General features: G+C 35.9%; 1 protein-coding gene across 2 annotated transcripts in view; it reads right to left on the minus strand.

Moving 5' to 3' along the window:
* Positions 1-18,417, minus strand: part of ANTXR2 (ANTXR cell adhesion molecule 2) — a 159,369-nt gene that overhangs the window by 58,313 nt on the left and 82,639 nt on the right. The window contains exons 13-16 of one of the 2 annotated variants that reach the window (XM_031010222.3): positions 11,054-11,098; positions 10,112-10,204; positions 3,421-3,588; positions 3,035-3,115 (exon numbers count right to left, since the gene is read on the minus strand). In XM_031010222.3, the coding sequence (XP_030866082.1) occupies positions 3,035-3,115; positions 3,421-3,588; positions 10,112-10,204; positions 11,054-11,098 (387 nt within the window). Of the gene's footprint in view, positions 1-928; positions 3,116-3,420; positions 3,589-10,111; positions 10,205-11,053; positions 11,099-18,417 lie in introns of those variants that run through there. The other variant, XM_031010221.3, reaches the window with a different exon arrangement.

Here is an 18,417-nt window from a genome sequence, read left to right on the forward strand (position 1 = left end):
ATAGAAAAATGTCTGAATAATATGATTAGGAGATGATGCTTTATATAATATTTGACACATAGATTATATCATATTCCTAAAATCAGAAAAATCCTGAATTTTGAAATAATCTGACCTCAAGAGTTAGAATAAAGGCTTTGGACTTATCTTAGACAAAAGTGTGAGCATATTGATTAAAAAAAAAAAAGAAAAGAAAAAGGAAGAAAATCTTGGTCAAAATAATGGAAAGGGAAGCATTATTCTTCAAACATGAAAAAATAAATAATTTAACCTGCTGGGGCAACATTTGAAATATCATAGCATTATAATTTAAGAAGAATGTTAAATTTATTTGATATCTAACAGATTACCTGATATATGTTAGGCACTAGGTAAATATTTGTTGAATGAATGATTATAATGCATCATTTTAAAAACTAAACATACCAATTATCTAAACTCACATATTTCTTCTTTTCTATTCCCAGTGAATCTTTCTGGTTTTCACTTCTGAACCCCAGATTATCTAGCAAACCACGAATCACTGCCTCAGTGACTTTGCTCATGATGCCACATCTATGGAAATGTTCATTCTACATATCTCCTACCTATATTCAAAGACAGGGCACCTATATTTTTGAAGAAGCTTTCCCTAATCTCTCCTGAGGGAGAGCTAATCTTTATTTTCCTACGCACTCAAGAGTACCCAGAACACATTCCAGAATAGATCTTATTTTTGTACATGTCTTGTTTCCCAAAGTTCAGGTTTCTTAAGGGCGGAGGCTGCTGTTTGTTTCTACCCTTTGATATTACTTGATGCCATTTTTTTTACATATTTATAATCCAAAAATTGTTGAATTGAATCAAAATTAATAGGAATAATGAAAGACTATAAACTAAATTGCAATCATGACAGTTAAAAGAAAATATAAAGTATTAGCAAGAGAACTGAGACCACTGTCTGTTTTTATTGGCTAGTGTATATTCAATGTTAGCTCAATACCCAGCACTTAATAAGGTGAAAATTATTGAACAAATAAACTAGTGTCTAACCTGGGGAATAAAAACTAAGATGATGCATGAAAACAATTTTAAAATACATGAAGTTAAAGTCTAGTATGTAGAAGAGGAAGAAGAGTTAGTACATGTTGTTCCAGAACAGAACTCCAGATCACAGATGAATTTAAAAAGATACAAATGTCATTATGAAGAACCACAGTGATTGGATCATGAAAGAGACTGCTTTATAAACCAACTAGTTCTCTCTACTTATGGTCTTAGCAAACAGTAAATGATGATCTGTTGGGGAAAATTCCAGGAATAAATTTTCTCAAATTACATTTTTTTTTTTTTTTTGAGACAGAGTCTCTCTCTGTCGCCCAGGCTGGAGTGCAGTGGCAAGATCTCGGCTCACTGCAAGCTCCGCCTCCCAGGTTCACGCCATTCTCCTGCCTCAGCCTCACGAGTATCTGGGACTACAGGCGCCCGCCACCACGCCCGGCTAATTTTTTTTATTTTTAGTAGAGACGGGGTTTCTCCATGTTAGCCAGGATGGTCTCGATCTCCTGACCTCATGATCCGCCCGCCTCGGCTTCCCAAAGTGCTGGGATTACAGGCGTGAGCCACCGCGCCCGGCCCTCAAATTGCATTTAAAAAAAAATCCCCTGAAGTTGAAGTTCATGAAGCTTATTCATGAACTTCATGTTGTTAAAACAGAGGAATGATCATGTTGACACACAGTGAAAACAATTCTAATGAGGTAGGAGGCAGTACTGGATTCTGGAGGTGAAGCTTGGACACCAGACCTAATTGATGATTAACTAAAACAGGGATGGGGCGAAAACACTTTCCCATAAGACACACTGACCAGGGTGCCATGTCAGTTTGCCACTACCATGGCAACACCCAGAAGTTACCACCACTTTCCATGACAATGACCCAATGACCCGGAAGTTGTCACACCTTTTCTAGAAATGTCTGCATGATCCACCCCTTAATTTTCATATAATTAAAAGTGGGTATCAATATGACTACAGAACTGCCTCTGAGCTGCTCCTCTGAGCACACTGCCTATAGGGTAGCCCTGCTCCACAAGGAGTAGTACCTCTGCTGCTGCTATGCACTGTCGCTTCAACAAAAGTTGCTAACACCTCTGGCTTACCCTTGAATTCTTTTCTGGATGAAGCCAGGAACCTTCCTGGGCTAAGCTCCAATTTGGGAGCCTTCCTGCCCTGCATCAGATTCCTTCTTAGATGAAGTTAAGAACTCTCCCAGGCTAAGCTTCAATTTTGGGGCTCACCTGCCCTGCATCACTACTATTATGAACTGTACTGTCTCTGAACCAAACCTATCCATTGTTACATATGAAAAGGTTTTAATCAATTTTTCTTACATCAATACAATGGGAAATAGTACTACTATATTACTGAAATTACAAAACTAGAGTAATTGTAGCCATATTTCCAAAACAAAAATATACCCTCAGACAGGCTTCCCTGGTGGGGAAAAAATATATACATATACATATGTGTGTATGTGTGTGTGTTTATCACTATCACAGATTTTTATAATGCTTTATAACTTTAAAGACACTTTTACGTAATAGTCAAGAAATTCAATTACATCAACTGTTGAAGGCAGGGAACATATTTATATCTATAAAACAGATTCTGAGGCCTTTGCCCTAGGCCTTGTTGCTACTAAATGCTACTAAATGCTAGAGAAGGACTTCAGCTACTAACTCCCAGTCTGTTGGAACATTTTGTCTTCCAAGTCAAGGGCTGATGCAATGATTGTGCTTATTAAAGTATGTGTACAAATGACCAGAATTGTAAAGAATTTCTTGAAAAGGGAATGGTGTAAAAATGTAGTTTGAAGATGCATTCTAACAATAGGTAATTTATAGACAACTCTATGTAATAGAAATCTACACTTGACAGTATTTCCTTCCTCAAGTGCAATAGGGCTTTAAAATCATTTTTTATTACTATTTCCCTGCCTTCATTATACCGACTCAAGCAGTTAGCTCTTTCTCAATACATTCCCATATACAAACCTCATCTCCTTCCTGAGGTCGCATCAAAGAAACCCGGTCATACTGCCGCCTCAACAAAGCCCAGAGAGCATCAAGACGACCCTAAGGGAAAATGAGATTTGTGAATTCCCAGAGAATGTACTCAATCTCTATGTACTGAATAAATGAAGACATAAAATGAAGAAAGTAAAATCTTCTTTACCCTCATTTCTTTCATAAGGTAAACTAATAAGTAATAAAAACCTAGAGGTTCTTATTGCCAAGAAAGTATTCAGCTGTTAAGAGTGTACCATGAATATCTGCAATTTCATCTACCCTCTTTCAAGTAGCTGGGGGGATGTGGTACAAAAAAAGTTACAATGTCTCCAGAAGTTTTGAGTTAAATTACACAAAATCTGGACACATACCTTAATTGGGGTGTACCATTTTGTCTGAGGAGGCTGGTGTGTGGGTTTGGGTCGAGGTGCTCTAGGCCTGATGGGTTCCTCTGTTTCTTCAGGAATCTTCACCACAGCATTTTTGGCTTTCTCTAGCCTTGCACCTTCCTCAGTAGATCCTTTATCACCCCAACGAACCTGTAAAACAAAGGGAGAGTACTGTTATCAGACATAAAGTGTCCTAGAGGAACAGGCTCTTATTGAGCCTATGGTCCTTTAGTTCACATCTCAGAGTGAAAAAGAAGATGAGAGGAGAAATTCCTAATTCCTCCTCTTCAGAGGCTGAATAGGTTTCTCACCACTCCTGACTGTATTTAATATTAAGATCCAAAAAAAAAAAAAAACCCTTTGTAAAAAAATCTGGAGCCAACTAAATTTGAAGCAACCATTTTTCCATAGTTTTAAATAAAGAGTCCATTTGTGGTTTACATATGAAATGCATGACAGTGTGTAATTTTGTTCTCTAATTTGGTTTGTTCTCCTGCTAGCTAAACACATACCCATATGTAGTGATGACACTGGAAGAAATATATGAAAATGATGATAGTTAGCATTTACTGAGTGATTACTGTGTGTCAGTCTGCATTTAATCCATACAAAAATGCAGTGAGATAGAGACTCTATTTTCTTATTTCCAGATGAGGCACAGGGAGGTTAAGTGATATGCCCAAAGCCAGCTAGTAAGTGACAGGGCAGGGATTCGAACATGGATTGAAATGGGTTAATAAGTTTCCAATTCTTTAGAATTTTACAAATGTATTTTATACAAAAGAGTTGCTTCTTCCAAACTTTTCGTCATATCTGATTAAGGCAAAAAGTATGATCTGAACATTTAGTTTTTGAAAGTAAAATAATTATATATGAGTTTTCTTTACTTTTATAGTTCTAAGTAATGTAGTGTTCAGCCTTTAGTTCCCAAGCTCATCTGAGTATGGTTGTGTGGCATATGATTTTTTTCATTGAGGAGGTCAAATCTGAAAAGACTGCTTTGAAAAGAAAAGTTCAGGAACCCTAGAGAATTCCACAAATTATAGCAAATTTCTTCCTCTGAAAATTCTTGACATTGAAAAACCATAAGATCAAATGGTTGTTTTATTTTTCAATAGACAGAAATTAAGAGCTAAATTTGAGTCAAACTGGGCATGTAAAAATAGGATGCAGCCCCTGGAGAAGAGCTTGTCCAACCAGGAGTAGTGGAAAGCCCTACAAAAACCAAGGACATCACCAAAAATGGGCAAGGTCAGAGGAGTGAAGCTCTAAAAACCTATACTAAGACCTACCAAGGGCACACTATGACACACCAGAGTTAAGTGATTTCTAAAAAGAAAAAAAAAAATCCTAAGACTTCCTAAAGCATTTTAATGATCTGAATTAGTGGGTAGGGATAGAGAAGATTACTATTCATGGAAAGAACTATTCAGTCTTTTTGATAAGGCTTACTTAGATGTTTTTACCTTTTTTTACTACAATTTTAGAATGGGCTTTCAATTTCAAGTGGGCCCTGTTGTGTCATTAAAATGTATCTATATCTTTCAGTGTGATCAATGATACTAGAATGTTTTTATGAGGTTGTTAAAATTGTTTTAAACACCATTAAACCTCTAGAGCTAGATAGTTGGCTTTCTTTCCAGAGAAATGACCTTCTCTTTCCAATCACAGTGTCATCACCTGGATAAACTAACCCTGATAAAATCTTTAGATATAGCTAAATTGTATTAAAAACTCTAAAATCAGGACACATATCCTTGCAGTTGTAAAGGCTGAATTTTAAGGAAAAAAAGATACACAATTAAGTAAAGACACAAATGTCCTAACTTAGAGAAGTCATTCAGGGTAGAAAGAGAAGTAGATACAATTTAGATCCATTCAGAAATGATAGGCTTTAGAATAGACAGCTCCCTCGCCTATGTTTCACAGTTGATATTGCAGAGGTAATGATAATCATATTCGTCTTTCAAGTTTCACTGGTACTATTCTCAGATTAAAAAAATATACATATGAAGCTAGTTAAACTAGAGTTCTGACCCAATGTGGCATTTCTAGGTACTACACTATCAAATGACTATACTTGAGAAATATAGTTGCTGAGATCTAAAGAAGATCCATTAAAGAAATTCATTAGTTTTAGTTCATGAGGGAGCTATTTAATCATCATCAACATCATCACCACCACAAACACCACCACAAACAATTCTCACTTACTCAAAGTCTGAAACTAGAAATTATTAGAGTTTTCAAACTCTTAAAAGCAATTAAATATACATATATATGTGTATGTGTATGTATGCATAAATTTTAATGTTTTAGTTTGACCACATTGATACAGTTAAAAAGGACAAAAGAATAACAAGAATAGACTGCTAAAGGAAGCCTTAGCAGAATTAATATATCGGGCTTTATTATGGAAAAATTAAGTGTAAGCTTGATAGCTAAATTCTTCCAACTCCACTTGGCTTTCATTATAAGCAATAAAATTCCATAATTTCCAGAGCATATTTGGATGACTAGAAGGTTATATCATTGAGGAGCAATTTCAGAATCGAGAAAAGAAACAAAAACAGTTTCACACTGAATTGGCAGAAACACACATTTGAAGTCATTAGGTATTGTGGATCAGTTGTGCTAACAGCTGTTATTAACATCATCTCAGTTCCAGCTTTCTAAAAATTCCCATTACTATTGTGTTTAAATATTTAATTTAAAGAAGAAGGAAGAAAAAAATTCTAGGTAAAAATCCCTATGCTGGCTTAAAATAACCTTAGCTATAAAAATGTGTTCTGTAATTCACATGTGCTCATAATTTCTATAATTCCTTTTACTTTTCCTAGTTTAAGGGCTTTAAAAAAAAAAAGAGAGAGAGCAGTACCTTCCAGGTTTGAATAAGCATGCTTTTTTTAAATATTTTTTTTCTTTTATTATTATACTTTAAGTTTTAGGGTACATGTGCACATTGTGCAGGTTAGTTACATATGTATACATGTGCCATGCTGGTGCGCTGCACCCACTAACTCGTCATCTAGCATTAGGTATATCTCCCAATGCTATCCCTCCTCCCTCCCCCCACCCCACAACAGTCCCCAGAGTGTGATGTTCCCCTTCCTGTGTCCATGTGATCTCATTGTTCAATTCCCACCTATGAGTGAGAATATGCGGTGTTTGGTTTTTTGTTCTTGCGATAGTTTACTGAGAATGATGATTTCCAATTTCATGCATGTCCCTACAAAGGACATGAACTCATCATTTTTTATGGCTGCATAGTATTCCATGGTGTATATGTGCCACATTTTCTTAATCCAGTCTATCATTGTTGGACATTTGGGTTGGTTCCAAGTCTTTGCTATTGTGAATAGTGCTGCAATAAACATATGTGTGCATGTGTCTTTATAGCAGCATGATTTATAGTCCTTTGGGTATATACCCAGTAATGGGATGGCTGGGTCAAATGGTATTTCTAGTTCTAGATCCCTGAGGAATCGCCACACTGACTTCCACAATGGTCGAACTAGTTTACAGTCCCACCAACAGTGTAAAAGTGTTCCTATTTCTCCACATCCTCTCCAGCACCTGTTGTTTCCTGACTTTTTAATGATCGCCATTTTAACTGGTGTAAGATGGTATCTCATTGTGGTTTTGATTTGCATTTCTCTGATGGCCAGTGATGATGAGCATTTTTTCATGTGTTTTTTGGCTGCATAAATGTCATCTTTTGAGAAGTGTCTGTTCATGTCCTTTGCCCACTGAATGAATAAGCATGCTTTTAAAACAAATTTTGTTTGCACAGTGGCACCTGCCTGTAGCCCCAGCTACGTGAGAGAATCGAGAGAATCGCTTGAGCTCAGGGGTTCAAGACCAGCCAGGGCAACATAATGAGAACTCCCCATCATCCATTCCAGATTTCTTAAAAAATAAATAGATAAATGAAACATTTCCATCTCCACATTTAAATAAATTAATTTTGAAAATGTTTAATGATGCTTAATTCTCAGTTCAATTTTTACTGTGTATTTTTATATACAGGTTGAGTATAGTTCAAAAATCTAAAATTCAAAATGCTCTAAAACCTGAAACCCTTGAAGTGCCAACTTAACAGCATAAGAGGAAAACTCCACACCTGACCTCATCTGATGGGTCACAGTCGACACTTTGTTTCATGCACAAAATTATTTTAAAACATTGTATATTTTAAAATTCATTTATGCTTGTATATTATGTTTGTGTATTTATGGCATATTTTAAATTCATTTATGTTTGACACACACCTTATACACATATTCTTCTTATGTGTGTATAAGGTGTGTGTCAAACATATTCCTCTTATGTGTATAGGGTATATATCAAACAAAAATAAATTTCATGTTTAAACTTGGCTCCCCTCCCCAAGATCTCATATTAAGTATGTGCAAATGTCCTGAAATCTGAAAAAATTCCAAAATCTAAAACACTTTCAGTTCCAATCATTTCAGATAAGGGATACTCAACATGTATCGTGTTTCCCCTTTGTAACATCCACACTTGCTTTTCCATTTTTTTCTTCATTCTCATTCTCATTTCCATCTTGTTGATGGAATACTTCATGCAAGGTAGCCAAAATTATCCAAAACTAAAATGGACCCAGATTTATTACAAGTTGGCTGCGGTTTTTCGTCACAAATTTTGTTCAACTGAAAAGGATGTGTGGGCAACATAATTTCACATATTGAGGGTTAAAAACTCTTGGAACTTGAATTATAGGTTAGTTAGGGATGTGTGTATGCTCTTGGCTCTCATAAATATAAACCAATAATGTTCCTTTTAACTCAGGACCCATTCAGGGGCTCACTCACACATTTCCTTTCCTTTAAAAAGAGATCTCAATCTTTGGAACACTGGAATATTGAACTAACAAAAATCTGACATATTCCTAGTTTTTTAAAGCAAGAATATTATTTATTCAATTAAGGCTCACATACTAATATCCTTACTTTATTATCATGCCATATTTTACATGAGTGAATTTCAAAATGGCATTAAGTTTATTATTCTGAATATGAAGTAGTACATGCTCACTGTCAAATACATTTAAACAATAGGGAAATATATAGCATAGATTGAAAATTGTCCATCCAGAGAAACCTACTAACATTTTTGGTATACTCTATCAAGCCTTTTTTTCCCCACTATATAGATCTGTTTACACACACATTTTGGAATGAGGTGAAATCAAATAAAAATAAATTGTTACAGATCATATTTGGATATTTGATTGTAACACTTTTATTTCGAAGTGTATGTTTTATACATATAGGAACATCCTATATACTTTCTTCCCACCCTTCCAAGTCTAGAATGACACAACAAAGGTAAGAAAGGAAAATAACCTTCCTTCTGTGTCAAACAACAAGAACTTGCCTAGCCATGCTCTCTTATATTGTTTGCAATTCTCAGTTTCTAGCACACAAAAATACATGCAACAACTTCTCCAAAGAACAACTTAACTGCATCTAGCAATTGCCTATAATCATGGATAATTGGCAATGAGGTATCTGCCTCAGAGGATATTTCAACAATAAAGGGCAAGCTCTCAGGGAAAATGTCCATTGCTTCAAGATCTAATGTGGTCCAGAAAAGTAAGAATCACTGTCAGATGACCTATATAAACACTTTGATAATGACAACCATGTTCAGTATGTCTGGGCTTTTTCTGAAGAAGAGTAAAATTTATTCTGAAAAGGGGAAACTCTCCTTGGGAATCTGAATTTTATTGTAATGTATAAAAGGAGAAAATTGCAATAATTGTGGGGTTGTTCATTAGGTTATCAATTTTTGCTGGCACAAAGCAGATATGACAATAGGAAACATGTGCAACAATGGTAAAATGCATAAAACACATTCTAATCAGAAAGGAAAATTATGACTAAAAAGGAAGGAATGCCAGGATTTAATAATAAAGTCAATGTGTTCATGAAAAAAATCCCTTGAATTGCTCCTTGGGATGGGATGCAGGGCTGTTTATACTGTTGTTAAGAGCTCAGTGCTAGTAATAATTGCTTATTACTAAATAATATATCACTTTGAAAAAATAGTTCATGGTGATAAGAAAATCTTATTTGACTTTTAAGACATAATATTAAAGTTCAATTTTAATCAACACTTTGGGCTAGTCTGAAAGTTCAATGCATTCTATAAATTATATATAATATCAATTACAATAGTTCATAAGTGGCAACTAACATAAAGTATTAAATGTGCTTTCTCTATATTTGTGATAAAGTCAGATCCACGCTATTGAATATTTTAACATTTTCTTCTCAAATAGTAGATAACTATTGGATCTTTACAAAGAAGAACATTGTTGCAACTTGAAGTGGCTGGCTTCTTCAAAGTTGACGTTCTATGCGGTAATTTTTTCCAAAATAAGAAAAACCCTAGCTTTGTTTTGTCCCTTAGAATTCAGAGGTCTTATCAATGCAATCCTTTGACTAATGAAACCAGTTCTTCTAGGCCAGTTTTGCAGCGGCTAGGATGATTCCACAGAAAAAAAATGTATCCAGAAAAGACCCAGTGTTAAGCACAAATGGATGATATTATACTATTGAATTGTGAAAAGTAGTTTCCATGGCTTAATAGTCCTAGAAATACATACTCCAGATTAGCAGCTTCTATTTTTTTTTAAGATACCAACCTCCATTCTTTTAATTCCTCCAACCCCTCGACCACCATAATAGGAAGCATCCACAGTTGGCCACTTTTTAGTAGGCAAAGGTTCTTCTTCCTCCTGTGGAAATATGTTTTATAAATAGTTTTTAATTAATTTCTTAAAATACTGTTTAGTCGGAACTGGCTCATATTTAAATATTTTTCTGAATTATGCCATTACTATGGAAAAAACTATGTATAGAACATGTGGATATATTTACACTTACATGCATAAATTTCAAGTGGAGTTCTACAGGATATGAGAACTCCTTTCCCTCCTCAAATTTCAGGAATCTCTCTTACATCATCCCTAGGTAACTAGAAGTTGTTCTTTAACTATGGGAATCATTTGGTATTTCAAATCTATTCATCACTTCATACTTAGAAAGATAAAATATTAAAATTAGGACAGCATTTTAACAGTCATTAAAGCATTAATGTGTGTGTAGGTTTGGACTCTATGAAATTTGAACTGAAAAGATAGGCAGTTGAGAAGCTTTGAAAATATACAACACCAGCACATTCCTTATTTCATGTTCCTAACATGATTCTGGTTAACAGAATCATATAAAAGCACCAAGAATTTTGAAGAAAGTAATAGGATCTTTCAACTGTCAGCTTCGATGTTTTTTGTCAATAACATAAGTGATATCAGAACTGTTGATGTAGTACTATAAAAAGTATATTAAATCTTTATGTACTATTGATTCCAATGGCCAGTTTATATCTAGCAATGTATGAAGGTCCCATTCCTCTAGCACATGAAATAAATCATAAGAGGATGAAAAATAACCACTGATTTGTATAAATTAAAAAGTCAGTACATAGGTATCATAGTTATCTAACAGACAAAATTGATCAAATTTGGGCATGGTATCTGCATTTGGAAAAAAAACCAGCCATATCAGTTTTTCAGGCACTTACTTACCTCTTTTGGTGCAGGGGTGGGTGGTGGTGGAGGATCCTTGATAACCTGTCAAAAAAAATCAAATATAAAAATTTCTATGGCATAGGGAGGAGATAGTAAGGATGTGTAAAAATAATTTGATACATAAAATACTGTGGTAGCTCCAAAGAAGTCCCTCACTGAAGCTTGCCATCCAATATTTATGCCCCTCTCTTTGAATCTTGGATTGCCTATAACTAGCTTTCGGCAAACAGAAAAAGGTAGAAGTGGGCCAGGTGCGGTGGCTCACGCCTGCAATCCCAGCACTTTGGGAAGCCGAAGGTGGTGGATCACGAGGTCAGCAGATCGAGACCATCCTGGCTAACACGGTGAAACCCCATCTCTACTAAAAATACAAAAAAATTAGCCGGGCGTGGTGGCGGGCGCCTGTAGTCCCAGATACTCGCGAGGCTGAGGCAGGAGAATGGCGTGAACCCGGGAGGCACAGCTTGCAGTGTGCCTAGATCGTGCCACTGGACTCCAGCCTGGGCGACAGAGAGAGACTCTGTCTCAAAAAAAAAAAAAAAAGAAAAAAAAAAAAGAAAAAGGTAGAAGTGGTACTATGTGACTTCTCAGGCTAGGTCAAAAGAACTTAAGTTTCCCTGACATCCGTGGAACACTCACTGTTGAGGAACACTGCTGTCAGGTCAGAAATCCACCCCAAGACCATCAAGCTGTGAGGAAACCCAAACTAACCTAGCCTGGGTGGTGAGAGGGAGACATCAGCTGATCCTCAGCTATTTCAGCCATTCGAGAGGAGATATGGGACATATAAGAGAAAAGTCCATCTTGGACACCCAGGCACACCAAGCTTCCAGATGACTCCGGCCAAACTGGCACCTGACTGTAACCACAATGAGACTCCAACTGAGAGTCCCCTAACTCAGCCCGTAAGGATACAAACTGTTGCTTGAAGCTGCTTGTAACAAATCAGCTTCTTAGCCAAGACCCCTTTCCTGTGATGCCTTACTCATGAAATCTTTTACAGTTAATTCTTTTTTTTTTTTTTTTTTTTTTTTTGAGACGGAGTTTCACTCTTGTTTCCCAGGCTGGAGTGCAATGGCATGACCTCAGCTCACTGCAACCTCCACCTCCCGGGTTCAAGCGATTCTCCTGTCTCAGCATCTGGAGTAGCTGGAATTACAGGCGCCCGCCACCACGCCTGGCTAATTTTTTTGTATTTTTGGTAAAGACGGGGTTTCACCATATTGGCCAGGCTGGTCTCAAATTCCTGATCTCAGGTGATCCACCCGCCTCGGCCCCCCAATACAGTTAATTCTTCACGTGAATAGAATGGGGCTTAATTTGAAATGACCTTTACTGGTATCGGGCTATCTGGATATTCACACCATCGTGATGGAAAATCTTTGACCAAGTGTCAATGGCTTCAGCTACTTCAGGTACACATCAAAGTCTCTATACTAAGAGGGAAAACTGAAAATGTTCCAGCTTGATGTCATCTAATGTCAAATGTGTCAACTATGCTATTAAATTTTCAAAGGTTTTAAAACAATAGCAACTTTGAAAATGTGGTTCCACTTTTACCTCATCAAAGAATTATTTTTAATGTGTAGTATATTACTATGATCATGGATATATATTTAAAGACTGTTTGTCTTTTAAAGGTATGCACAAATATTTCCAGGTGAAATGATATGATTTTGATATTTTCATCAAAATAATTTGGGCGTTGGGACTTGGATACGGGTACAGATAAAGAAAGATTGACAATAATGCTCCACCACTGCATACACACCAGTGGCTCCCCGCTGCCCTGTTGGTTCTCATTTGTCTGCACCTCACACCATCGCCCCACTAGTGTGCACTCTCTGCTGGCCCCCTACTTCAAGACATTCTCCTATGGCACCCTGCCCCCACAACCAGAGCACTTTTGTCAACAGCCCCCATCAGAGTGTTTTGCCAGCAGTCTGGGAACACCTCAGTCCTTCCAGTGCAGAAAGTGTTCGACCTCGAGAGGTCAAAGAACAAAGCCATATGCCCAGTCCCAGTCCCCAAGGCATTAGCATGAAGCTCAGGAGTGCTAAGCTGAGCCTTGGCCTCCTGAAAGCATCCAGAAATGAAGTCAATCAACTAAACACAATTTATACTGCCTTCAAACCCTCAAGAACATCAAAGAATATAAAAGTGAATAGCTTCATCCAAAGGACAGCAATGTCAAAAAGTAAAGGAAAATCAGTGAACACAGATGAGAAAGAACCAGCACAAGAATTCTGGCAACTCTAAAAGCCAGAGTGTCTTCTTACCTCCACAAACTACCTCAATAACTCCCCAGAAATGGTTCTTAACCAGATTGAAATGTCTGAAATGACAGACACAGAATCAGAATCTGGATGGCGGAGAAGCCCAGTGAGATACAGAAGAAGGTTGAAACCCAATCCAAGAAAACTAATAAAACGATAGAAGAGCTGGAAAATGACATAGCCATTTTAAGAAAAAAAAAAAAATTGAACTTCCGGAAATTAAAAATTTGCTATAAGACTTTTATAATGCAATCGGAAGCATTAATAACAAAATAGATGAAGCTGAGAAAAGAATCTCAAAACTCAAAGACTGCTCCTTTGAATCAATGCAGGCAGAAAAAAATTAAGAATTTTTAAAAATGAAAAAACAAACCTCCAGGAAATATGGGATTATGTAAGAAGATCAAACCTATGACTCACTGGCATTTCTGAAAGAGACAGAGAACAAGCAACTTGGAAAACATATTTGAGGATATTGTCCACACAAATTTCCCCAACCTCACTACACAGGTAGGCATGCACATTCAGGAAATTCAGAGAATCTTTAAAATATACTAGAAAAGATAAGATATCTAGTCATCAGATTCTCCAAGGTCAACGCAAAGGAAAGAAATGTTAAAGGCAGCTACAGAGAAGGGCCAGGTTAAGTACAAAAGGAATCCCGTCAGGCCAACAGTGAAACTTTCAGCAGAAACTTTACAAGTCAAAAGAGATTGGCGGCCTATATTCAGCAACTTTAAAGAAAAGAAACTTCAACCAAAAATTTCATATCCAACCAAACTAAGCTTCATAAGTGAAGGGGGAATAAAATCATTTTCAAACAAGCAAATGCTAAGGGAATCCATTACTACCAGTTATGTTTACAAGAGGTCCTAAAGGGAGCACTAAACATGGAAATGTAAGACCTGCCACCACAAAAACACACTTAAGTACATATCACATTGGCACTATAAAGCAACTATACAATCAAGTCTATATAACAACTAGCTAAGAACATGACAAGATCAAATCCTCACATATCAATATTGACCTTGAAGATAAATGGGCTAAGTGTCCAACTTAAAAGGTACAGAGTGGCAAGTTGGATACAGAAGCAAAACCCAACTATATGCTATATTCAAGAAATTCACCTCACATAAATTTTATATATATATATATATGTAGGCTGAAAGTAAAGGAATAGAGAAAGACCACTCAAGCAAACAGAAAACAAAAAAATAAGAGGGGTTGCAATTCTTATTTCAGACAATACAGACTTTAAATCAGCAATGATCAAAAAAGACAAAGAGCATTACATAATGATAAAAGTTTCCATTCAACAAGAAGACTTAACTCTCCTAAATACATACACTCCCAAATTGGAGATCCTAGATTCATAAAACAAGTTCTTAGAGACCTATGAAGAAGCTTAGATAACCACACAATAATAATGGGAGACTTCAACACTCCACTGACAGTATTGGACAGATCATTGAAGCAGAAAACTAACAAAGATATTCGAGACCTAACCTCAGTACTTAACCAAATGGACCTAACAGACATCAACAGAATACCCAACAACAACAGAATATACATTCTTCTCATCTGCATATGGCACATACTCTAAGATCGACCACATGCTTGGCCATGAAGCAATTCTCAACAAACTTAAAAACAACAAAATCATACCAATCACACTCTCAGAACACAGTACAATAGAAATAGAAATCAATACCAAGAAGAGCTCTCAAAACCATACAATTACATGGAAAGTAAACAAACTTGCTCCTAAATGACTTTCAGGCAAAGAGTGAAATTAAGGCAGAAATTTAAAAATTCTTTGAAACCAATGAAAACAAAGATTCAACATCACAGAATCTCTGGGACATGGCTAAAGCAGTTTTCAGAGAAAAGTTTATAGTGTTAAATGCCTACATCAAGAAGTTAGGAAGATCTCAAATTAACAAGCTAACATCACACCTAGAGGAACTAGGAAAACATGAGTAAACCAACCCCAAAGCTAGCAGAAGAAAAGAAAACCAAAATCAGAGCTGAACTGAAGGAAACTGAGATATGAAATCTGTACAAAAGATCAGCAAAATCAAAATTTGGTTCTTTCAAAAAATAAACAAGATTGATAAACCACTAACTAGATTAATAAATAAAAAAAAGATCCAAATAAGCATAATCAGAAATGACAAAGGGGACATTACAGATCCCAAAGAAATACAAGAACTCTAAAACACTATTAGGAATACCTTTATGCATACAAACTAAAAAATCTAGAAAAACATGGGTAAATTCCCAAAAACATACACTTCTGAAGATTGACCAACAAAGAAATATTTATCCTGAACAGATAAATAACAAGTTCTGAAACTTGATCAGTAATAAAAAAAAATCCAGAAAATGCCGTAGATGAGATAGATTCATGGCTGAATTCTACCAGACATATAGAGAAGACCTGGTACCAATCCTACTGAAACTATTCCAAAAAGTTGAGGAGAAGGGACACCTCCATAACTCATTCTATAAGGCTAGCATCATTCTGATAACAAAAGCTGTCAGAGATACAATGAAAAAAGAAAACTTCAGGCCAATATGCCTGATGAACACAGACACAAAAATCCTCAACAAAATACTAGCAATCCAAATCTAGCAGTGTATCAAAAAGTTAATCCACCATGATCCAGTAGGCTTTATCCCTGGGATGCAAGGTTGGCTCAACATATGTAAATCAATAAATGTGATTCATTACATGAACAGAACTAAAAACAAAAACCACATGATCATCTCAATAGACTCAGAAAAAACTTTCAATAAAATTCCACATCCCTTCATGTTAAAACTCTCAACAAACTAGGCATCAAAAAAAAATACCTCAAAATAGTAAGAACCATCTATGATAAACCCACAGCCAACATTATATTGAACAGGCAAAAGATGGAAGCATTTCTCTTAACAAATAGAATAAGACAAGGATGCCCACTCTTACCACTTCTATTCAGTAAAGTCCTGGAAGTCCTAGCCAGAGAAATCAGATAACAGAAATAAAAGGCATCCAAATAGGAAAATAAGAAGTCAAAATTATCCCTCTTCACCAATAATAAGATTCTATATTTAGAAAACCCTAAATATTCTTTCAAAAAGTTCCTGGACCTGATAAACAACTTCATTAACCTTTCAGAATACAAACCAAATGTACAAAAATCAGTAGCATATCTGTATACCAATAATGTCCAAGCTGAGAGCCAAATTAAGAATTCAATAACAATAGTTACACACACAAAAAAAAACACCTTGTAATACAGCTAACCAGGGAGGCAAAAGCTCTGTGCAATGAGAATTACCAAACTCTGCTGAAAGTAATCAGAGACAACAAAAACAAATGAAAAAGCACTCTATGCTCATGAATAGGAAGAATCAATATTGTTAAAATAGCCATATTGCCCAAAGCAATTTACAGATTCAATGTTATTTCTATCAAAATATCAACATCATTTTTCATAGAATTAGAGAAAACTATTATAAAATTCATATGGAACCAGAAGAGAACCTGAATAGCCAAAGCTATCCTAAGCAAAAAGAAAAAAGCAGGAGGCATCACACTACCTGTCTTCAAACTATGCTACAAGGCTAGAGTACACCAAAGCAGCATGGTACTGCTGGAAAAGGTTAGATAACCCAGAAATAAAACCACACACCTACGACCATCTGATCTTCAACAAAGTTGACAATAACAAGCAATGGGGAAAGGACTCCCTATTCAGTAACTGATTCTGGTATAACTGGCTAGCTATATGTGGAAGATTGAAACTAAACCCCTTCTTTTCACCATATATAAAAACCAGCATAAAATGAATTAAATTCTTAAATATAAAACCTAAAACTCTAAAAGAAAACCTGGGAAATACCATTTTGGACATAGGCTTTGGCAAAGATTTCATGATGAAGTTTCCAAAAGCAATGGCAGCAAAAGCAAAAAATAAACAAGTAGGACCTAATTAAACTAAAGAGCTTCTGCACAGCGAAAGAAACTGTCAACAGAGTAAACAGATAATCTACAGAATGGGAGAAAATATTTGCAACCTATGCATCCAGTAAAGGTCTAATATCCAGAATCTATAAGGAACTTAAATCAAAAGGCAAAAAACAAACAACCTCATTTAAAAAAATGGGCAAAGGACACGAACAGGCACTTCTCAAAAGAAGACATATACAAGGCCAACAAGCTTATAAAAAAATGCTCAATATTGCTAATCATTAGAGAAATGCAAATCAAAACCACAACAAGATACCATCTCACACCAGTCAGAATGGCTATTATTAAAAAGTAAAAAATAAATAACAGGAGTTAGCAAGGCTGTAGAGAAAGGAGAATGTTTATACACTGCTAGTGAGAATATAAATTAGTTCAGCCATTGTGGAAAGCAGTTTGAAGATTTCTCAGAGAACTTAAAGCAGAACTACATTTAATCCAGCAATCCCACTATTGGGTATATTCCCAAAGGAATATAAATCGTTCTACCAAAGACATATGCACTTGTATGTTCATCACAACACTATTCACAATAGCAAAGACATGGAATCAACCTGGATGCCCATCAATGATGGACTGGCTAAAAAAAAAAGTGATACAGATACACCAGTGAATACTAAACAGCTATTTAAAAAAAATGAAATCATGTCATTGGCAGCAACATGGATGCAGCTGGAGGCCATTATCCTCAGAGAATTAGCACAGAAACAGAAAACCAAATACTACATGTTCTTTCTTATAAGTGGAGTGGAAGCTGCACATTGAGTACAAATGGACAGAAAGATAGGAACAATAGACATCAGAGCCTGCATGAAGTGAGAGCCCGGTAGAAAGGTGAGGGTTGAAAAACTACCCATCAGGTACTATGCTCACTACCTGGGTGATGAAATCATTTGTACACCAAACATCAGCAACACATAATTTACCCCTGTAACAATCCTGTACATGTACCCCTGAACCTAAAATAAAAATTGAAAGAAAAAAATTGACAATAAGTTGAGAATCATTGAAGCTGAGTAATGAAGACAGTGGGAAGCTCATTATCTTAGTTTTTTTAATTTTTAATT

The sequence above is a fragment of the Gorilla gorilla genome, chromosome 3, assembly GCF_029281585.2.
Source record: "Gorilla gorilla gorilla isolate KB3781 chromosome 3, NHGRI_mGorGor1-v2.1_pri, whole genome shotgun sequence".
Taxonomy (NCBI): Eukaryota; Metazoa; Chordata; class Mammalia; order Primates; family Hominidae; genus Gorilla; species Gorilla gorilla.